Source organism: Vespula vulgaris, chromosome 23 (genome assembly GCF_905475345.1).
Source record: "Vespula vulgaris chromosome 23, iyVesVulg1.1, whole genome shotgun sequence".
Classification (NCBI taxonomy): Eukaryota; Metazoa; Arthropoda; class Insecta; order Hymenoptera; family Vespidae; genus Vespula; species Vespula vulgaris.
In genome coordinates this window covers 1,892,606-1,917,348 of record NC_066608.1, presented here as the reverse complement: position 1 = coordinate 1,917,348, position 24,743 = coordinate 1,892,606, and the positions used below count along the sequence as shown (strand labels likewise).

Here is a 24,743-nt window from a genome sequence, read left to right as displayed (position 1 = left end):
GGGATTTATCCGAACCTTCGTCGTTGAAATTCGTATATCCGTGAACGACGACGGAAGAGGAAGAAGAAGAAAAAAAATAGAAGAAGAAGAAGAAGTAGAAGAAAACGTCACGATATGCAAGATGCGAAAATCTTGATATCCAGGGAGAAAAATCTTTAAGACGACACGATATATCTATATATTTTTCTCGTGTGTCTATCAAAAACATTCTAAAACCTATCGGTTTTTCGCGGTGTGGTATCGGGAATGGGGAAAAATCTAAGGTACGAAAGAAATCTAATCGATCGGAAAGCTGAAGTAATTCGTTTGTGTGAAATAAATAGAGAAAAAAGAAAGAAAAAAAAAGAAAAAAAGAAAGGAAGGAAGGAAGGAAGGAAGGAAGGAAGGAAGGAAGGAAGGAAGGAAGGAAGGAAGGAAGGAAGGAAGGAAGGAAGGAAGGAAGGTAACAGCTTTCGCAGTCCATGAAAAAAAAAAGAAAAAACAGAAAAAAAAAACGAAAAAAAAAGATCGAAACGGTCATCCAAAAATTTTCCGTATCACTCAACGACATTTTTTATCCGTCAATTCGTCCCCTCCTCCTTCACCTCTCTCCCTCTTTCTGTTTTCCTCCTTCTTTCTCTTTCTCGTTTTCGATGGGATATAAAAATTCAATTGGTTCTCGAAAAAGAAAGAGGAAGAGAGAAAGAGAGAGACACAGTAGGATCTCTCTCTCTCTCTCTCTCTCTCTTTCTCTCTCTTTCTGTAACGTGGCTATCTAACTCGTAGCCTGCCGAGTTTGGCTGATTTCCAAGCCGAGAGACGAATGCCTCGTATGCCACGAATACGCTTTCTCTGTGTTTTTTCTTTCTCTCTGTCTCTCTATCTCTCTCCTTTTTTTACATTTCTTTCTTTTTTCTTTTTTTCTCTGTTTCTCTATCTTTTCTTTTTTTTCTTTCTTTTTTTTTTTTTTTTACGACACGGCCTACGTCGAAATCTGGTCGCGGGAAAACGCTTCGTGTCTCTCTCTCTCTCTCTCTCGCTCTTTCTCTCTCTCTCTCTCTCTCTCTCTCTCTCTCTCTCTCTCTCGACGAACAGGAAACGGTTGTATACTATCAGCCTGTAAAACTTCATGCGATATGGGAGAACGATATTCTATCTGAGTGAGTGTTAATACGTACACGCTTATAGTTGAACTCGCTAATGAAGCTTTAGCCCATTTCGATCCAAGTTGAGATTTTCATGTGACTGAAATCACGCAACTTTTATCAGTTAATCTTTGAAGCTATTTTATCGCTGAATCTTCTATTATGATACTTTCAATGGATATATAATAAATTATGAATAATTTGCATATTGCATGATTACGCATCCACGTATAATTCATTAGGATCAATTATAATCAATGTGAGATTTTCTTTCATGGTTGAAACTCATGTTAGTTATTTATATATGATATATGAATAATGTTATTGAATGTAATGAGAGAGAGAGAGAGAGAGAGAGAGAGAGAGAGAGAGAGGTGGGGGGGAAAGAAAAAGAATATAACGTGCCGTGGTCGATATCAAGATCGATACATTTATATAACACAAAATTACATTAATCACGAATAAACCATGGTCGTACGATTTATTGAATAACTCAAACGTTGTTTCTCGCTTTGTTTTACGTAAGAAATATAAAAGTAAATGTAAGTCGATCTATATGAAGTGTCGGTAAAGATAGAATTTTTTATCAATGTTGAGAGAGACACGTTTTCTCGTTAATTCAGGTGAGGTATTCGAGAGAGTTTGGGGGTTTGCAACCCCTAAGATGGCACCCCTCGTGTCTTCGCCTAAATACGGTGTTCCTAGTCGATGAGGAGACAAAACTGTCGAGGGTTGGATGGTTATAAGGACGAACACAAGTAGATAGAAAATCGACAGGTAGAAGGGGTGTGGTCGGTTGGGTTTGAATCGTTGAATATGCGCCGTCACGTTTTGCGTTTAAAGACGTAAGCCAGAAAATCCTCGAAGGACCTGTAAAGGACTCATCTACGAGCGTAAGATCATTCTCCTCTCCTCGTCCCTCCCCTGCCTCGCTTTCCCCCCTCTCGTTCGTTATTTCCCCTTTCCAAGACAGAACATTTCCATTTTTTACGATCCGATATAGGTTTTTGTTCTTTTTTGTTTTCCTTTTTTCTTCGTCTTTTTCTTTTTTACTTGTTTATTGTCGTTGTCGTTGATTTCCTCTTCTTTACTTCCAACAATGCTTAAGTTCTTACAATTAATTCAACGACGACGTACTAATTAAGAGGAGAAAGTCGTTAATTCTTCGAGCCTTCTTACGATATCGAAGTGGAAGTCTTATCGGCCGTTATCGAGAATCGTAATTATTTTCCAAGTAGATAAAACGATGGTTCGCCAATCGCTCGAGCAAACTCGCTCGTTATCTAGGAGACTCTATCTCGACGTAAATTCTCACTCCTTCTTGAACAGGAGAACTCGAGATCTTTGCAAGAAGGTCATCCGTTTCGAGATACGTTTATTTCTCCTTTTATTTTCTCGATGTATTTATCCATAACTATATATCTATATTTAAACTTATCCATCTATCTATTTATCCTCTGTCTTTCTTATTCTTAAAAGTGGCGTCCTGGGTGTCATGGTACGGTGAACACTGCCAATTTCCCAGTACCGGTACTTGGACCAAACTAGCTCCAAGAAGCGGAAAATTCAAAGCAATAAGCTCGGATAGAAAAGCCAAAGCGAAACGCTGACTCTGTCCATCTTCTTTTTCTTTTCTTTTCTTACACGTATATACGGACAGACGTACACGGGTATGTAGGTAGATTTACGTGGTTATAACTTGAGAAGATTATCTTCTCTTCGTACAGGAAAATTTTCATATTAATCTATCACTAGTAGTAACTCGCTGAAGCTCCAACGTCCATCCAACGATTCGTTTCGTCTACGGTCCGACGAATCTCGATGACAATTACAGAATTTCTAATTAAACCATGTCTACCGAGTGTACCGGTGCGTATGACACAAAATAATTAATCTATATTATAAATAAGTACGTTTATATAACGAGTAGTCACTCATACCAAGGCACTATTTGAAATAATACCTACAGCTTTCGCAATTAGTTAACTTTGTTACTAATTGCTTCGGAAAGTACACTCGCTTCATTCCCGTATCAAACCAACGCGACGATCTTGTTATAATTCTCCGATGTGGTCGCTACGTTTTAACGAGAACCGTGGTACCTACTAACCTTGTACAATTTCTCTCTCGTAACACTATTTAATCGACTAGTACCTAAGCGAGTTTCCGTTTCGAAAAATTTCCAATTTCCTGGCGAGTGCTAAAATTTACTCGTTTCTCGTTACACGTCCGAGAGAAACGAACCGTTTAAAAAGGAAAGGGGATAATGGACTCTAAGTCCTACGAAACTTTACTTTCGTCTCTTTCTCGGTTTATCGTAAATTAGTAAAAATTTACAGTTAATACAATTTTAACGTAATCCTTTCCTCGTAATTTGTTTTTCTTTTCCCTTCTCCTCTCTCCCTTTCTCCCTCCTTTGCCCACTTTCGACTCTCACGACTACTTACTATAAAGTTTCTTTTCATATTTCTCTGAACGCCTTCCAAGATGTCAGTCACTGTGACAAGTGCGAGTGCGGTGTGGGAAGTCGTACGTGCCGTGTAAACGTAAGAATACTCATACGTTTACACACGTGTATAAATATGTAGGTGTGTGCGTGCGTGCGTGCGCGTGTGTGTTCGTTACATTATTTCTGAAAAATGTACGTCCTAGGAAGCAGAATAAAAAGAGAAAGGGGTAGCTCGAGTTACGCGGGACTTCCTGAAACTGCTTTCGATTATCCATGGAAAAACTTTCTAGCAAAGGCATTTGCTTGCACGCTCCCTCTTGGATTTCTCCATCTCTTTCCCGCGGGAGAAACGTCGAGAATAAGATACACACTTGTTTGGCCTTTAACCTCTTCTTTATTCATTTTCTTTTTTCAATTCTTTCTTTGTACGAACAACTTCCTTAAACGTCAACAAAATCTTTGGTCTTTATATTAGAGAAAACTATTCACAAGATCGACTAATTACAAGATCGACGATTTTCTTTTACCTGATTTATCGTAATTATATTTATGCATATTATATTGAATATTACAGTCGATATTAAAATTCGTTCCACTTAACCGAATCATTCGCGTTCTGATTTCGTGAGTTCGGCGCAAAGCAAAGAAGAAGAAGAAGAAGAAGAGAAAAAGAAAAAGAAAAGTGAAAGAGAGCAAAACAAAAAGAAAAAGAAACAATATAAGGGAAGATAAAATACCGAAGGGTTTTGCCAAAAAGAAATTTATTTAACGTCGAGACGAAACTGTTTAAGAAAGTCGCGATATTCGCAAACTTTAGAAAACTTCGAAGGCGGTCAGCGACTTCGAACAAAAGCAATAAACTCGTCGTAATAGTCAGGGGTGGGTCTTAACGGCGTCGACTCTTGTTTTCAGCGACTTTCATCGGTTTAGAACGAACGAGACATTTCCCTCCGTCTCTCTTTCTCTCTTTCACGAAAAAGTAATACTCTTGAAAAATAGTTCTAATACGATCGAAGAAATACACTTTTGCAGAAGCTCTATCTTTTTTCGTCTCATATTGGAACGGTCCATTTCACCACACACGGAATAGCTTCGAAGTTGAGTTGGGAAGAAAAAAAGGATGGGATATATTTATCGAGAGAGAGAGAGAGAGAGAGGGAGAGAGAAAAAGAGTAAGAGAAAAGAAAAGTTGGTCTAATCGCGTCGATGGTGCGTTCTTCGAAGGTACGAAGAAGGAAATTCGTTGGGGTGTGGGCTATCCTCTATGAGGAAGAGTTTGAGAGGAAGGGAGAGAGGTCAAATGAAATGAAATGGAGGCTGTGTTTAAGAGCGAACTGAATCAATAGCCCGGACTACCCTGTGACCCGTAGGCCAAATGTAGGTCGTACCCGTTAGCAGTGCCCCCTCCTCTCTTCCCTCTTTCCCTCCCACCCTCCTTTTCTCACCATCTCTCTCTCTCTCTCTCTCTCTTGCTCGCTCGCTCGCTCTCACACTCTTTCACTCGCTCTCTCTCTCTCTCTCTCTCTCTCTCTCTCTCCCTCTCTCTACCTCCCTCTCTCTCTCTTTCCTTCTAGCTTCTCTTTTCCGCTTGATTCCACCCTTCTCACTCTCTTCTACTACGGCCGCTTCTCGCTCGCGGCTATGTGCTGCATTATTACTCCTGCACTCTCGCTCCTTCCGCCCTGATTTATACATTTTTCATAAATAAATTCCACGAGCGTCTCGATGCCGACCTCATCTCACTCGCGCGAGAAACCTACGCGGTTCACACGGAATTACATATTTCATTGGTCGGTCCAACTGGTTCTATGACCTCTCCTCTTCTATCCTCTTCTCTCCCTTCTTTTTCGTCTTCTTCTTCTTCTTCCTCCTATTTTTTTTTCTATTTTTTCTTCCTTTTTTTATTTCTTCTTCTTCGTCTTCTTCTTCTTGTTCTACTTCTTCCTCTTTTAATACTCTCCTTCTTTTACTCCATCCTTCTTTCTTTCTTTTTTCTTTTTCCCTTTTTCATTTTCTCCTATATTGGTATTTTTTTACACGAGAGGGAGAACGTACAGATTAATTAAAGAGATTGAGAATTTCAATTATTTCATAGTTAGAAATTCTCTTTAATGTAGCCATATTTATAATCAATAGAAATATAATCGCTTTCATTTATCAAGCGTTAATTAATATTCGCGAGTCTTCTGAACGGAGCTAAAAGTTTAATTAGTTCTCAGTCGAGAATTTCGCGTTAGTGTACGAAGGTCGAAGCAGCACGATCTTTGATCATCTACACGTGGTTTAAAGCGGTACGCTTAATTAGCATTTGGTTATCGTTCACAAAGACGCGAAGATTAGCGGCTGTTTCTTTCTTCCGTTTAGTCTCTTTCTGTCTCTCTCTGTCTCTCTTCTTCTTCTTCTTCTTCTTCTTCTTCTTCTACTTCTTCTTCTTCTCTCTTTCTTTCGTCATGAGGAGGAACAAAAAGGAGCCCTCGACTCGTCCCATCGGCGCTTAATGCCTTCTTTGCAGTATGCAAAACTTTCAATTAGTCTCCGCGAGCTCTCGACCTGCCTCTTGACTTTACCCTTTCCCCTTCTTCCCTTTTCAACCCTTGCAAATCCACCTTCGCCATTACTCCTCGTTGCTCCGGGTCGCGAAACTTTCGTCGTTAATTATTTTCCGTTTGATACACAAAGAGATCCTAGGTGCCTTCTAGACATAGGCCCTTTTTCACTATTACGTTTGATTTTTGTTTTCGGTATTGTTCATCTATTTCTTTTTTTTTTTTTTTTTTTTTTTTTTTCTAATACGTTCCTTTACCTGTGTAACATTCGTATTGTTATTTTACATCCACCTCTTATTTCCCAGTCCTACGTTTTCGTCTTCGTCTTTTCAGTTATCGTCTTTTATCACGTCTTTTTCCTTTGACTTTTTACATGACGCGGCACAAGTATTGCGGTTCAACGAGCTTTACAGATTACTACTTTCAAGAAGAAAAATAATTCGACGAGGAAGAAGTTGCGAGCTTAGTAACCATCGGTTCTTTCTACACGAATATTTCCCTACAGTCTCCTTTTCTACGGCGTTATAATTTACTACGAAAGAAGAAAGAAGTTCAAAGAGTTTTCACGGAATGAGGAAGAATTAATGAGTTAATTTACTAACTAATAAGTAGACTATTAAAATCGAAGTAGTCCTACTGTCCGTTACATTTTATCGTCATCTCTTGAATATTTCCAAGTAAATATCAAATCCGACAGTTGAGTTTCTCGTTACCGTGTTGTACTTTTCCCTAGAACTAACGAGTTTCTTCTTACCCCTACCCCTTGTCTCGTTATAAAAGAAATATAATAAGTAAATTTAAAGAAAAAAAAAAAAAATAAGAAAAGAAAAAATGTAAAGAACCAGAAGAAGAGGGGGAAAAAACAAGAGGAAAAAAAATAGGGAGAACAATAAAAAAAAAAAAGAAAAAACAAGAAAAGAAGAGGGAGAGAACGAGTTAGAAGGGATTTGATGAAGCATCCACCTGTAGCACTCTCGGTATACGTGTTGGAACGTGATCTTTGAACTTTGAACTCGTCGACGAAAACGAAGATCGGCTCGTTATCGTGCGGTGAAAAATGTCGCGGAACGCTCTCGAGAGCTCTGGAGGGCTGTCTCTCGAGAGTTAACATGTATGTATATATCGTGAGTGGGAGTGGGAGTGGGAGTGGGATAGGACGATAGGAAAATACGATTGCTGAGGAAGGTTTGCTTAAATTAGTAGTTAACGAATTAACGTTCGTGGTAATGCACAACATAACGAGGTAGATGCGCGCGAGCAAATCCGCGAGTACATATATATATATATACACACACACATACACGTATGTACAGTCGAATAAACGAGCAACCGTGGCACGAGCCACGAACAGTTTAGATTCGGCAGTGAATTTCGGTTTCCAACCAATTGAAAGACTTAGGACGGTTCATTGTTCATTGGTCGGTGCCATTTTGGTTCGATCGATTATTCGCTCCTACTTCCAATATGTCGTCCATTTGCAATCTGATTCATTACGCTACGGACATCGTTCAAAAAGCTCGTCCCAGTCCCGTTGACGCATTAAACGTCAATCTCGATTAACGCTGATAACTCTGGTAATCCGATGGATCGATATATCTTGCTTATAAAGCAAGCTTATCTCGACCTTAAACCCCCTTCGACCTATCTATTTGTCAAAACGAAGGAAAACGTCTTCCACAACGAATCCTTCGATTACGTAAGAACCACCAACACGTCTCTTTCTTGCGCTCTTTTCTTCTCTCTCTCTTTCTCTCTCTCTCTCTCTCTCTGTTTTTTTTTTGCTTTCAATACGATCAATTCGTTTATGTCCTTGACACTCGTATCCCTGCTCTTTCTTTACCTTTTTCTTTTCCTCGTTTTCTTAGAAAATGTTTATACCAATGTCTGTCCTTGGTTATAACGTCCTGTGTTTTGTTTCGCGAGAGAATCAGTCGTAATTACATCGTAGCAGAACGAGGACGTGTTTAATCTTGCTCCATTTCAACTTTCTTTCTATTAAATATATCTATATTCTATCAATAATATATATACATAAATGTGTGTGCGCGTGCAATTGTATAAATTAATTGTTAATTAAAATATGTGGTGATGGATTTTTCGGACTAAATCTTTTCGTTTTATACTTTTCGATTTTTTCTTTTCCTCCTAGAGGAAAACAGCAACGAAAATTTTCCCTTTCAGACTCACGTCCCTGGCAAAAGAAGAATTTCCTCATCCGGAGGATTGAAGAAAGAATTTTTTAACGAAACGAAAAGAAAATCTCAAGGATCATAGCGCGAATGATTTATTAGCCACTTTGCAAAGCTTTTTCAATATATCTTCTTTCATAGATGCGAACGTCTTTCGGAAGTCATATAGATCGAGCTTCCTTGTTTCTTTTCCATTTTATTTCTTTCTTTCTCTTTTTTACTTTTGTTCTTTTCTTTCTCTATTTTCTCCATAAAAATTGTTAGATAGAAAGCTGAATTTATGATAGTTAGCCCGAAGTTATGTCGAAACGAGTATACGTCTCGTCAAGCGAGTTGAAATTCATCGATGTTATACACGCTAAATGACAACGACGAAGATTCGCTGATTGGATTGGTCCAAAACTCTGTCACTGAATTATATGACCTATGTCTACTCGAGCATCGATGCGGAACAGAAATTATCGTTGTATATGTATATCGGCGATATATCGCGATAATAACGTGCGTTTGGCTTCGCTTCGTTTTTAGTTTTATCCGGAAGCTTAATCATCTATGTATTGTTTATAGAGTTCGATTAACAAGAATACAAAAGGTAACAAATTTGTTGGACGTTCGTATTGCTTCGTTTTCGTTATTAGATTTACACTAGTACGTATGATTGCACGTTCTATGATTTCATTCGTATAAATAATAAGTCGTCGACAGTAGATAGAATACCTACGAGAATAAAATACATATATACATATACAGATGTATGTATGTACGAGTACATATGCGAGACGTTTATTATGAAAATGGTGTAAATCAATTTAACTTGTTAACAAGATATTTAATGGTTTGCTTTTCAATCGATTCGAAAAATATTCACAAATCAAAGTCGCCAATCAGAAATCAGAATTCAGTGTTTATGGTATATGAATATTTTAAGTCCGATGAATATATTAAAATATCGTATAGGCAATAAAGGACTTAGTTATTATATATTCGACGTATTGTTGATCGAATATTTTTTTGTATTTAAATATATTATTTAAATTCGAATTAATCCTAAATAATTTTCCATATCGTTTTCTCCGGTAATAAATATCAATTTTCATTACAGTACAAACGTCGCTTTTCTCGTTCGCAGAGATTAAGGACTAGTGAATTCTTGTGTAGCGCTTTATTGGTCCTCGGATTTATAGAGGATATAAATTATTCTTGTAGGAAGGTAAACGAGTATTAATTGTACGAGGTAGAACCAAGAAAATTTCTTACGACAAGGCCAGCTCTAGAGACGACGTTGAAGAAACTTTTGCCTCCTCGTGACACGTTGGAGTGAATTTATATTGACTTTAGTTTACCACAAACTTCAACGTTTAATCCCTTATAATCGATTTCCTGTATAATATCCTGACTCTCGAAAGGATCGTCAAATTTTCTTAAACCCCATCAAACCCTAATAAAGCTTTTATCTCTTACGTTTATTAAGGACAAGTATTACATATTAACTATGAACTTTATTACAGAAGAAAAATATTACGGATAAACGAATCGTATAGTTTATTCGTATCGATCGTATTTAATCGTTTGATAACGAAATATCGAAGATTAGAACATCGAAAGCGAGCAACGAAGCTTTTCCGAAACGGTGGGAAGAATAATCAGAACTATAATTAGTAGCTTCCGGGTTTTCCGGAAATTGCTGCAAGGCGTATCTACTGATGCGGAGTTACAGTCGCGATGCGGCCGACGCGACGCACGCGTCCTAAATATCTCGTCTACGTTCGTTATCACGATCGATAAACGAACGCTATTTCTATTTTCGATCGTTCCAACAAATTTTTCTCTCGTATATTTTCCTTCAAGGATATATTCGTATAGAATTTATTTCAATTTTTTTATATAACATAATTATAAAAATGAAAATTTATATCTATATATGTCGGTATATAAATATTTATATACAATTTTTATTTAATTTATATATCTGTAAAATACATTGATATATAATCAATATATACGCATCTACGAGTAATATAACATCATAGGATAATTTATAAAGGATTTTTATAAAATGAGAAATATCTTTTCGTTTACACAACGACGACCAACGTCGTCTTCTTTTTTTTCCACTTCTTTTTCTATTTTTTTTTCTGTCTTTCTTTTTATTTTTACGTTTCTTTTTCCTTTTTCTGTCTTTTTTTTTTTTTCGATCGAACACGCTATTCCACCCATCGCTATCGATAACGACGTTACGTTTTCAGCCGGCATTCGATAGATCAGAGAAGGGAGCTGGAGCTTTAACGACGTACGTTCTTCTTTTCTGCTGCCTACGCGTCTCGTTAACGATCGTCCTTTCGTTGACGACCTCACTGAACCAGCTTCTCTTCGTGTGATCACTGCTCTTTGATGTGTAAGTATTGTGTGTATTTTGACTCGTTAGTATTTACTCATTTTGTTAACCTTTTTATTTTATAAACTCCATATAAATCGATAGAAATTTTTTTTTCGACTTTTTACGGGATTTTAACAAGAGTGTTTCTCTCTCTCTCTGTCTCTCTTCTCTTTTTCATTAAATGTTTTTGTTGTTCTTTTATACTATCTCTTTTTTTTTTATTATTAATACCGGCTTTTTAACATCTTACCGGGATTATAAAAATATTGAAATGACGTATCCTTTTTCAACTCTCGACTGAGAAAAATCTGAATGCAACGATTTTTCGGCCGAAGAAATGGCAGCGGATACGTCCTCGAATTTTATATTGCGCGTCTATCTATCGTTCGAACTATTTTCAACGAAGAGCTTCTGAGCTTCTCCGTGAGGAAGAAGTTGTAAGAACGTCAGGAAGATCCTGCCTTCCTTTTCTCGAAAACAACTTTCATATTTCGACGATGCGCGAGAGCGCGTAGAAAAGAGCAAAGAAATACTTTCTTCGACTTATACAAGACGCTGCTTTTAGCTAGTATAGGAGGGAAAAAGAAAAGAAAAGAAAAAGAAAAAGAAAAATTATCGATACGATTTTGCGGAATAATATATAATATCGAGGATATATTTTATTTTCAATGAAAAAAGTTTTTATAACGACAAGTGATTTCAGCTCGGACTATACACAATGATGATTATAATACAATATCGCAAATGTGCTTTTCATTCATAATATTTTAATATCGTTAAAACGATATATACTCGTACGCCTATAATGATATACTTATATATATATATATATACTTATTACTTAAGAATAATACTAACAAAGACGTGATATAAGAAGTAATAGAATAACATTCCTTGCGTTAGAAACGTAAATAACCTTTACATCAATGAATTGTAAAGGTCGGTCAGAGTAGAAAAATAATTTATATTTACATTAACGTGTTCGTACAGTCGTTTGATGTCTTTAGACGGTGAAAGTAACTTTGGTAATGGAAAGTCGTAGAAATAATTTTTGCGAAAGATTATGTAGATATCTTGAATCGATTGAAGGAAAACGTTAATAAATTTCGCTAACCGAGTATGAAGTCTCGTAGTTACGAAGCGAATGATTTTCTTCGTGAGTATCAAGCCCTTGATCTTGTTCGTGATCGTGATCTTGAATTTGAAGTTGGACGTGATCTTGCTGAGAATAGAGACTGGTTGAAGCGTGATCGTTCTTACCGGAAGTATGAACTACAGCGTGGAATCCGTCCTTGTCAGCGTGATAACTAACAACCCTTAGGGCACCTCCGGGTTCCTTTACACTGTACTCGCCAGATACACTATGACCTGTGAAGTTAAATCAAATCAAATCAAATCAAATTAAACCAAATAAATTTAATTTTGTTTTCCACAAATCTGCTGCAACTCCATTACATTCGCCATTTAATTTTCGTATTGTTTTGGAAGATATTGTTACTCGAATTAAATTAATTTTTTTCAATTGGAATACACAAAACTCAGCAATTATTCAGAAACGATATTCGTTATCGAATAACAGGTAAAAAAAAAATATATTTTTTACTCGTAATTATTAAAAGTAAACGAACAATTTTGTAGTAAAACGAATTGAAAAAAAAGATATACATATGTTCTGACAAATAGAATTTTAACTAAAAAATTAATTGTACGATTTTAGACTCAACAATGTGAGATAAAATTCTCATATTACAAAAACTCGACGTGTATCATTGATATTATAATTATCATTTAATTTACCATTTCTTGATTCCTTTTGTCCATGAAAATCACCAGTATGATGATCCTCGACACCATAAGCGAACTGGTACTTGGGATTCGCGATATAGTCGAGAGCGTATTCATGATCTTGAAGATGACGATCTTGACCGTGAGAAAAGTGATTGTGCTGATTCTTGAGAACAACGTACGGTACTTTCACTTCGTATTCCGGACCTTCGACTGGTCCGTGAAAATGTATGTAAGAACTCGCGAAGGAAACTTGTGGTTCGTTATGAGTCTCAGCTTCGTCTTCGTCGACAGGGATCACGACTGCTTTCGATCGATGAATCATCGCTATGACGAGAATTACTATCACCTGAGACGTAAGAAAACTTCTAAAATATTGTTATTATCATACGTTATTCTAAAAAACAAACAAAAAAAAAGATTCTAATTCCACTCTCGTTGATATTATTTTTCTTTTGCGTTATCTCTTTTTTTGGACGAAACAATCGTTGATAAATATCTATAAATAGAATGTTTATTTGTAAATTTCTTTTAAAAATATTTTTCTCGTTTTTTCCCTCACCCTTCTTTCTATTGATCTCGAACGAAAATAAAAAAGTTTTCTGATTCCTACCATATCGATTCAAACCCATTTTTCGAGACTCTACCTTGAAAGTCATCACTTCCATTTCGATATTAAGACGGTCAGGTGAGAACTGCGACTTTCCAACGTGTTTTCCAAGCTTTTATATGGCAGTCTAGCGATGCCAGGATATTCTATGTCCACACATGGATACACACATCGATGAAGAATCTGTTTGTTCCGTATCATCGCTTTAACTCAGCGGAGAGAAGCGGCAGTTGTCATATGTAGTTTCTCTCTCGAATCCACCTCCTCCAACTTCTCCATTTTATAATTTTTTTTGTTCTTTTTCTAAATTGATCAACGTTAATAGTTGGAACATTGTTTGTGCGCACCAGGTGTTATAAGAGCGATTATGCTACAGACGTGTCCAGGATTCAGCTTTTGAAAATTATCTTTCTTGATTCTTTCATTCGAAATGATGAAAAGGAAAGAAAAAAAAAAAGCAGTGAGAAAAAATTGTGACCCTGTTTTATGTTTATTACATATTTTTTATTTTTCTCTTTTTATTTTTTATTTGTTTATTTATTTATTTATTTTTTTCCGATTCAAGAACGATCATGTAAAAGTTGGTCGAGTTTTAAAATTTTATTTACTTTTTTCTTTTTTTTTTTTTAATCTTATATCGTAGAGTCATTGTTAAAGTAATAAATTTCGAAGAAATTGTATTTATCATTATCGTTTTACGTTACGTCAATTTATGTTATAATAATATAGAATGAAACAAATTTATGAGTTAGATCACTTTTGTTGTAATCATCGGTATATTTCTCGGAGTAGTTTTAAATGGAATATCATTCAATCGAGAAAGTCATTGGCGAAGTTGTAATTCGAGTGGATCATAGAAGCAAACTCATAGTATTTAATAGACGAGAAACATCGTTTTCTCATTTTGGACTGATAGAGTTTGGTCTACTTTTCTATACTGAGTCTGATAGAAATGAAATATCTTTCGAAAGAAATCAAACGAGATTTCTCGATGAAAGAACACAATTACACTTATCTATAGTACATGTTGATTATTGAGAAATTTCGTTCGAGTAAAATCTATAATTCTAGGAAAACTATGCTAAGATTTCTAACTTCGTTTTATTAAAATCAATTTACGAAAATCTTTCGGATAATTTGATCGGGATCGCTTGATCCTTTTTATCGATAATCAATTCCAATCTGAAAATTAATTTTCATTGTAAGAACCAAAATAAATGAACGAGCAAATGAATGAATTAATCGAAAGAGAGAGCTTTTGATTACTAATTAATTAAAAGATTTATCTAATAGCATAGCTAAAATTAGAATCAGAAAGTAAAAAAGATATACCTATACATACATACATACATACATACATATTTATACACACACACACACATATATATATATATATTTTCTTTTAGATAGATTATGATTAATGTGTATTCATGAGGCGAATATTGTACTAAATTAGAATAATTGATTCACTTTCACGTGATAATAGATGCATACATATACTCTGCGTGAGTTACATAAGCAATGTCCGAAGAAAATTGACAAAAGCCTTTTAGAGAGTCGATGGCTCGTTTAACTGACATTAAAATCATTAGGAAGTCTCCTTGGAGGTATTAATTTAGCAGAGCATGTCATTACCTAGCCGAGAAAAGGAAATAACTCGATCAAAGATAATGGCATTTCCATTCGATGAGCTCCATAATGGCCGCATCGTATTTCGTCTAATAAGCCAATCAACGGATCGAAACTATTATAATGAATTGACAAGGGTTTGCGATATTCTCTTTCTCTCTCTCTCTTTCTTTGTCTCTCTGTCTTTTTCTTTCTTTCTTTTTGTATCTCTTCTGTCTTCTTTGACTTTCTTCTCATCGCTAATTGGATCTTCTTTGTGAAAAGTCTTTTAGATATATAGTAGATATATAAAACTATATATACACACACACATACACACACATGTATATATGTAAAGACTATTGCGTTGTACGATAGAGTTCCTTTTAGAAATATGTATGTACGTATCTATAATTATTAAAGAGACAGAACGATAAAAGCATTATACTACTTTTCGAGTAGCTTCGTGTCATGCAAATTCTCTCAATTAAGAAAGATTACATAGTCAAACGGATTCTACTATTTTAATTGTATGGGTACCGTCAAACGTTATGTATATCTACCGTGTCATCTAATCGACCACACGTTTTTCGTTTTGCAAAGACCAAAGGAGATGCTTCCATCGAGCATTGTGTACTCCAATTATCTTTTATTTCTCGAAAATAATAACCTTTATTCTGGAGTAGGTACGTTAACGAATCCGCAAATCCTATTTAATATCGTGTGTCTTTCAAAAAAAAAAAAAAGAAAAAAAAAAGAAAGATATCTTCAAGAAGATATTTATCCGACAATTTAAATTAGAAAAAAAAAAAAAGAAAGAAAGAGAAAGATAGAACGAGAGATAGATAAAAGATACAAAGGGCAAAGGAGACAACATAACTGAAGATTTTTATTCTATAGAATATTCCATATCTTTTGCGTTGGTTAACAAGAAGAGATTTTTCTAGAGGTCTTCGACGATTGAGTTGGTACGTTATCATCGTTCGATTTGGAGGAACTTTTGGAGAATATTTTTAGGGTATATGAGGTATATATGTATATATATATATATATATATATATATATATATATAGAGAGAGAGAGAGAGAGAGAGAGATAGAGAGAGAGATCTAAAAAGAGAGAAAAAGCGAAAGAGAGAGAGAGAGAGAGAGATGCTGAAGTCTCCTCTCATTCTCGTCATTTTTCTTTTTATTTTCCCTGCGGAGAAGGCTATCCTGAAAGGCTGCGAGACCGCGTCAAGTGCAAATTGCAGTAGACACTCGATCTAGGTCACGTCGGTCTACGAACGGACGAACGTAGTCGGGTAGGTACTTGATGGTTAAACGAATCCATGAAGGTGGAAGAGAACAGGTTTCTCTGGTCGCTTCTCTTTCTCTATTTATCTCTCTCTCTCTCTCTCTCTATATATATATATATATATATATGTGTGTGTGTGTGTGTGTATATCTCTGTCTCTTTTACTATCATCTACCGATTGCGTAGCATCTCTCTCTAGCCTCTTATCACAGCCTCTGTACACAAGCACGTTTATACATATACACGTTTAACGATCGATCTCTTTGATTTACGATCTACGATAGTGTTCTACTCACATTAGACCCGTTTAACGTTGGTAAGCGACGAGTAAACGAGACGGTGATTCGAGTAGAGGAGTCAGCTCTAGCTTGTAGCTCGCGTTCCTAACATTTCTCTCGGTTGATATCGAGCTACAGGTTAGCCTTAGAAAAGATATTAGGAGATTATAGAGAACTTTTATCTGTATCAACCAGAATATTATCGATTATCGTCCTTGCGATCTGCTTTTTTTCTACCTTCTTCTCTTTTTCTTTCTATTTTTTTTTTAAATTTATAATCCATTGACATGATAAATATATATTATAGAAACATGATTATTAATCTATTCTAAAGACATGATAAAGTAAAATGAAAAGTTTATAGCCTGTAGTTGAATAATAATCTATAATGTGACAATTCAAGAAATTTAATAAATATTTGACAAAAGGAAATAAATAAATTTGGAATTAAATTATAAGTAAATAAATCTAAATGATTCTTACGAGTTGATTGGTTCTGATAAAGAAACAAAAAGAGAGAAAAGAAAAGAAAAGAAAAGAAAAGAAAAGAAAAGAAATGAAATGAAAAGAAAAAAAAAAAGAAAAGAAAAAAGAGAATATTTTTAATTTCAAAGTCTACGACAAAGGCATCCCGACCATTAAGACAATACCATGAAAGAAATAAACGCATAATACGTGCACTTACACTCCACCTGCATCTTTCTCCGACGTTAATGACGACTTGAACGTACAAACGTACAAACAAGTAGCAACGGGGTTGGTGTTCGTAGCCGGAAACGGAAACATTCCGTTTTCCACGAGCGTGCAGCACCAAGCTTATTGCGCTCGAGTTGTCAGGGGCTCGATTAAAATTCTCCTCGAAATTTCTCATTCGTCTAGCAGACTACGACTACGACTACGACTACAACGACAACGACGAGGTCGACAACGACGACAACGACGAGGACAACAACGATGATGACGACAACGTTCTACTTGCCTTTAAAGTCTTGGAATTTCTACTTACGATTTTTCACACCATCCACATTCATTCTCTTTATTTTTGTCTCTGTCTGTCTGTCTGTCTGTCTCTGTCTCTGTCTCTGTCTCTGTCTCTGTCTCTCTCTTTGTCTGCTTTTTGCATACATTACTTTTGAAAGCCACGGTAATTGACAGAGAAATGCTCGTACCAGGAGTAGAATATATGTAATGACGGTAAAACGTATAATGCCTTTGACATTATATTTTCGGAGAACTTTTCGGTGACACATTTGACACGAAATAATTTCGTGAAATATCTTCCGCGAATTGTTTAATCTACGATGACGCTAATGATGACGATGATGATGATGATGATGATGATGATGATGATGATGATGATGATGATGATGATGATGATGATGATGATGGTGGTGGTGGTGATAATTGTAATAAAATATTCGGAACGATGAATAACAATGTATCGTTTTATTTTTTTCATATTTTTTTCTTCTTACTTTTATCAAAAGTTCTCAGAATTCGTTCAGTCGATATTATTTATTATGTTTCTATTCGAACAATCTTTTACGATTTTTCAATAGTTTCCTCGCAAATATCTCGTTCATAGAATCTTCTATTCTACACTTTAACTTGTTATTATTTTCTCATGCATTTTTCGCTATCGCACATACGATTCCGAATATCGTTCGTTTTTCGAGAAAGAGAGAGAAAGAGAAAAATAGAGAGAAACATAGAGAAAATGGAATTCAGAATGGAATACTATCGATCTGTTATCGTCCATTCTTCCTATAAATTAAACGGCTGTTTCTATTTCCATATGCATGGAAACGTTCTTCCATTTATTTTTACGTTCATGAAAACATTCGCTGACGTTTATACGCGGAATTACGGTGGCATCGAAGCATGTAAAAATGTAAAAATAAAAAATAAAAAAAGTTGGTTAAAGATGGTTGAGAGAAGGGAAAGGTAGAGGATGACAAGTGGGAGGGAATCGTTAGAATGTCAATAGAATTTCAATGAGGCACTTAGTTAATCGATCTTAAGTGCTAATCAATTAATGGTTCATTGAATGAAGTGTTTCGAATCGTTTTTATTTATTATATAAAGGAACAAAAAATATTGAATAATTGAAAAGAAATGAAGCTAGTCGTAAGAGAAAAATTATGCATTCGTTCGTAATAAAAAGAATTCAAAATTTTGATTAATTCTATAAAAGCATGTAATTTTGAAGTCATATCATAATTATACGTGTACGCGTACGCGTACTTGTAGACGTATATATATTTTAAAAATCTCATTTCATATTTCTGCCATAAAATTAATTGTCAGTTCGTACTCGAAAGTTAATAGTTACTAAGTATAAGCTATGATATAATATGTAATTATACATACTAGTGTCTACGAGTTATATGTATACTAATTGCAGTGTAATTATATTAGTCTCAGTTATATACTAATTACGGTATAGTTAAGCTAACAGATCTACGTTATAAGCTAATTACGGTATGGTTACACGGTTATATGGTATGATTCAAGTGTTACATACTGTTTAGTATAGTCATATTAATACAAGTTATATATTAAATTACAATATACCTATAACAGTATAAATTACATATTAATAAAACTCTGTACTGGTATAAGTTATTATACATAACAGTTAGTATACGTATAATTGTATTTTTAATGTGCTCATGATCATTGTCTTCTTTTTTTTTTTTTATTTTTTCTTTTCTTTCTTTTTTCTTTTTCAACAACAAGTTTAACACACAAGTGTTATAAGCGTTCTTCGAAAAAAAAAAAACAAGTGGATTTAAAGCCAATACGTAAATCAAAGTTCAAGATCCCAATTCACTTACTTGCACTTGTCACGCTTGCTCGCTCAAGCGCGAAGCTTTCGCTGTAAGCGCAAAGACGGTAAACTCGATGCGTTATACTCGCGTAGCGAACTTAAGACCTGTTGATCGTGCCGAATCTAGTCTTCTCTAAGGTGAATATAAGTACGTATATACGTTGATAGTTAAATACTTAGTTACATATTTAAATACGCAGAACGATCATCTAAAGAAAAAAAAAATTTAAGAAAGTCATCGATCGAAACGAAACGAAGATTATTTGCCGATGATTAATAAAATTAAACCTTTTATTTTATTTTATATCTCTGATTGTTTTTAACGTTTTTTTATCTTTTTTTTTATCACGTTAAAAATATCAATTTCTTTCTTTTCTTTTTCAACTAGACGAAATGTAATTAGATTGGCCATGAAATATTTCACGTTAATTAACGCGATATTGTGCACAATTTTCCGATGAAATGGAAGAGATGAGTTGTAATTAAAAAAAAAAAAAAAAGGAAAAACAAGTAAAAAAAGAAGGAAGAAATAAAATCCACGAATTCTATTTATCGGTCAAATTTTAATTAACTGAATAATTTTTTACGTTTTGTTCTTTTTACTGATTTTATCAAGAGAGAGAGAGAGAGAGAGAGAGAGAGAAAGAGAGTGAGAGAGGAGGATGAGAAAAGAAAGGATAAATGTTTGCAATCATTTACGTTCGAAAATTTTTTCATGTAATAAGACATTTTTTAATACTACCACTAATAATAATGACACTAATAATTATTGACAAGTGTGATATAAAAAATTATGAAAAGAAAATAAATAAAAAAAGTAACAAAGATCCGCGCTATATCTTCTTTCGTTAGAATATCCGATAAAATCGTAATTTAATTCAAAACGTTCTCGTGTCAAACTCTTCGTTCACGATATTATCAGTGTTTAATATCGTAATTATAGGAAAACTGTAGGGCCGTGCGTTTTTTTACACAACAAAATATTACAAGGCGAAAGTCTACGTAATCGCTCGAGCATAAAAAGCGTGCTTCCCATTTTTATAAGCTGTCAAAATGAACATGCGCGTTGGAAAAAAAAAAGCAAAAAAGAAAAACAAAAAAAGAGAGAACACAGAAGAAAAAAAAAGCGTCAAAAAAATTTTCTTCGCTAAAGAGAATTTTTATTTTTAGCTTGGTAAAATAGAAATAGTTCTTTTTTTTCAAATTTTCAACATAGAACAATGCGTCAATTTTATTGGCTATCGCCAGACCATGATGCGATTAGTTTCAAAGGAATTTCTGATTGAATTAACGCATAGAGAGTAAAGAGGGGGATGAGGATAGGGGATCGAGAAGAAAGGGGAGGAATAGCACAAGCCAGTACGATAACGCCAAAGTCTCGGATGGTGTCACGTAGATCGGATAACGAACGTTCGAATCGGATCGACTGAGATAAGCTTGGATCTTGCCGATCCTTCGTGCGAACAATGTCTAAACGAACCATCTAAGTAAGTGTGGGTGAAGGATAGAGGAAGTAAGTACTAGCGGAGAGAACATTGGTAGGAAAGAACAGTTTGATAACGCTGTGAGACACGGTCATTAAATTTAGTTCGTATCTTAATTAAACTGGCCCGTGGTTTAACCAATTTCTTCATCGTCTCTATATCTCTCTTCAATCTCTTGGGGATGTCGAGAATTACTCGTAATGTAGAAACTTGTAGGTACTCGTTGAATTTCGAACTAGGTAGCTATTAACTTGTCGTCTAGAGAAATATCGGTCACTTTGAACTCGGTGTATCATCGTGGGATTCGATAAATATGGTTTATCTTATTTTTTAACTCTTATGAAGAATTATAATTTTATTATATTTTAATAGGTCAAAGAGAAAGAGAAAAAGAGAGAGAGATCTTTTTTTCTTCCTCTTCCTCGTTTGATTTCCTTTTTTCATATAGCTTCTAATAAAAAAATAAAAGCTGTTCAGTTATTTATATAACCTCTCCTAGCAACTGAAGTAAAATTAAGAATGGAAGATTATTAATTTAAGTAGCTTATGGAATAACTGATATCATTAACTTTTGTGAATAAGTTACAGTGGGGCTTGATTCCTTAATGAAAGGACAAAAAAGAAAGAAAAAGGGATTTCTACTTTGAAATAAAATGGCCTTCAGGGAGAACTTTATCGATTATTTGAAAAAAAATGTTGCTTGCGAAGAAAAGAATTTCATGTTAGTATATTTTAGATTTTATTATTACAACCAATCTGAAGGAACATAGTTGATTTGATTTCATATCGTATTTCGTACTCGTCAAAGTTTGTTGATAATCCGATGCAATCGAAGATTCCGTGTCCAATTAAACTTCAAGTAATCTAAACGCAGTAAAATGATATCACGACGTATAAATCATGACGGTAGACAGGAACGAGGTCCTTACTTTATACAAACTATTTTTTTTTTTTTTTTATAAATAATAATGTCAGTAAATGAGAAAATGTTTTTCTTCGCCATTCTGCGCTAGTTTTTTTTTACTGAAATTTAATAACCTGGCATATTTTTTAGCGATATTTATAAAAGCTTTTGTATGTCAATCAAACGATGAGCTGATCGTACGAACATGATAGTCCATTGTAGAATATCTATAACAGAATCATATCGATCTTTGATTATCCTCCCATTCGCGCATTCAGTTTTATCGAAAACATTTACTGGCAAATGTCATTTATAAGCCAACAGTTTAACTTGATTCGTATTCGCTTTTTCATCGTTTTTTTATTTGATCATAAAAATATGGTACAATAACGTCGAAGGGCAGACTTTTGGAAAAAAATATCAATCTCGATGGTTACCGAATGTTTATACGAAATGTTGATAAAATCGGTTCTATTATAACAGCAGCATTCCTGTATATAGATAAAAAGAGGAGGTTTTGCCCTTTACAATGGTGTTTGTTTCGTCTTTCTACGACCTCCCGTTGCGGAGATATTCGCTTCGAAAGATTTTCATTCATAATTCCCGTATAGTACACGTAGTAGTAGTAATCGTGAGTAGTAGTAGTAATGAAAGAAACTACGTCTAACAGCTGATCGGTAGCGTACGATTCCAAGAATTTATATAGGTCAGTGGGTCATTGACCTATTTAAATGGAATTATCAATGAATCAATGTAAAGTCATATGTTATTTAAAAAGTGTGATGTCTCCGGAACTAGTAATCATAGAAACTTCATAGACAGACCATTTTAATGGGAAAATATTGCTCTATTTTTCTAATATATCGGCAATAATTAATTAATTAATTAACAATTTGTTATAAACAATTTCTTATAAATAATTTGTTATAAACAATTTGTCATGAATTATTTTTATAAACAATTTTATTTAAACAATTTTATTTAAACTTTCATTACTTATAACATTTATTTTACAATGATGAATACGTGATTTGTTATAAAAAATTTGTTATAAATAATTGTTATGAACAAATAAGGAAACATTGAGAAATTGAAGAAAATTCTTCATTAATAACAAAAATATAATACCAATGAGATTTTCCGACCAGCAATTTCTGGACACATTTAGATTTACTTGTGATAACTATTCCCATAACCACCGTAGCCAAAACCACCGCCACCGTAACCACCGTAACCACCGTCTCCATGGCCATCCGTGTAACCGCTGCTGTCGCCATGACCTCCAGAACCACTGTGACCACCGTGTCCACCATATCCGCTACCGTAGCCACCACCTCCGTGTCCTCCGCCTCCAGAGCCACCACCATGGCCACCGCCTCCAGAACCTCCTCCATGACCACCAGCTCCGTGTCCTCCACCTCCAGAGCCACCCCCATGACCATCACCTCCGTGTCCTCCACCTCCAGAGCCACCTCCATGACCTCCTCCTTCAGTAACACTATAACCTCCGCCACCAGAACCACCATGTCCGCCGCCTCCTCCTCCACCATGTCCTCCTCCTCCTGATCCACCATAGCCTCCGTGTCCTCCTCCTCCTCCACCATGTCCTCCTCCTCCTGATCCACCATAACCTCCGTGGCCTCCTCCTCCTCCACCATGTCCTCCTCCTCCTCCACCATGTCCTCCTCCTCCCCCACCATGTCCTCCTCCTCCACCATGTCCACCATAACCTCCGTGTCCTCCTCCTCCTCCACCATGTTCTCCTCCTCCCCCACCATGTCCTCCTCCCCCACCATGTCCTCCTCCTCCTGATCCACCATAACCTCCGTGTCCTCCTCCTCCTCCACCATGTCCTCCTCCTCCTGATCCACCATAACCTCCGTGGCCTCCTCCTCCCCCACCATGTCCTCCTCCTCCCCCACCATGTCCTCCTCCTCCTCCACCATGTCCTCCTCCTCCCCCACCATGTCCTCCTCCCCCACCATGTCCTCCTCCTCCTGATCCACCATAACCTCCGTGTCCTCCTCCTCCTCCACCATGTCCTCCTCCTCCTGATCCACCATAACCTCCGTGGCCTCCTCCTCCCCCACCATGTCCTCCTCCTCCCCCACCATGTCCTCCTCCTCCTCCACCATGTCCTCCTCCTCCTCCACCATGTCCTCCTCCTCCTGATCCACCATAGCCTCCGTGGCCTCCTCCTCCTCCACCATGTCCTCCTCCTCCTGATCCACCATAACCTCCGTGGCCTCCTCCTCCCCCACCATGTCCTCCTCCTCCCCCACCATATCCTCCTCCTCCCCCACCATGTCCTCCTCCTCCTCCACCATGTCCTCCTCCTCCTGATCCACCATAGGCTTCATGCCCTCCTCCACCACCACCACCACCATGACTGTAATCCCCATGGTGTCCATATTCATAATGCTCATAATAATGTGTCGGTTGTTCGTCCGATCCGAAACCATTTTTATCGGAATCATACTCGATGTGGAAATAGCTTCCATCCGAAGTATAATCAGCTGGTCCACCATAGCTGATTGGATCATGTCCGCTGTATTTACCGATCAAATCGCTCACTGTAAACGTAAATTCAGAAAGGATAATCTATGGGGGGTAGGATTGGAGGAAAAAGTTTCTAGAATAATTTATCTTCGTTAACAATTTAATTACCTTCGTCGCTATCTTCGCTACGAATAATCTTCATACTGCCATCTTTAATTACGTAAGAAAACTTATACGACGGATCGGCCTCATTATCCGTCCATTCGAGTTCCCTCGTAGCCAAGGACGATTCCAAAATGGCGCAGATGAATCCGCAGATATAAACGAGAAACGAAAGCTAAAACACATAAAATAATAATCATAATAACAATAATAATAATAATAAAACTTACATTGATTAAAATAATTCTTTTTTTCTTTTTTTATAGTTGTTTCTTGTTCGTAATTTTTTGTTCTTTTTTTTCGTAAGTTGATAATGATATCGTCTGAAGACCTTGGCAGCCATCGTTCTCCATCAAAAATATGATACCAGTTTCGCTCTTTCAACCTGATTGAAAACTGTTATCCTCTTGATCGTTCTACTCTGCTTTTATAGGAAAATATTCACTCTTAGTATTACGTAACAATTTCTTTCTCCCCAAAGTATCTAGTTTTTCGATCACAATTCCCGATAATAATACTTGCACCTTAACGTTCTAACTCGATTATTCAATCAAGCATTGATCAGAGTTTTTTACTCTTTCACCTTTCGGTAATGGTTTTGA

The 24,743-nt window shown here is 35.9% G+C and overlaps 1 protein-coding gene across 1 annotated transcript; it reads right to left on the bottom strand.

The window, feature by feature from the left end:
- Window positions 1-11,764: 11,764 nt before the first annotated feature.
- On the bottom strand, window positions 11,765-23,882 carry LOC127071908 (interleukin enhancer-binding factor 3-like). The gene is made up of 4 exons (XM_051011719.1): window positions 23,843-23,882; window positions 22,655-23,096; window positions 12,483-12,838; window positions 11,765-12,053 (listed from the first exon to the last, which is right to left on the bottom strand). The coding sequence occupies exons 1-4, from the start codon at window positions 23,880-23,882 to the stop codon at window positions 11,782-11,784; spliced, it is 1,110 nt and encodes a 369-aa protein (XP_050867676.1). The 3' UTR covers window positions 11,765-11,781.
- Between the last annotated feature and the right edge of the window lie 861 nt (window positions 23,883-24,743).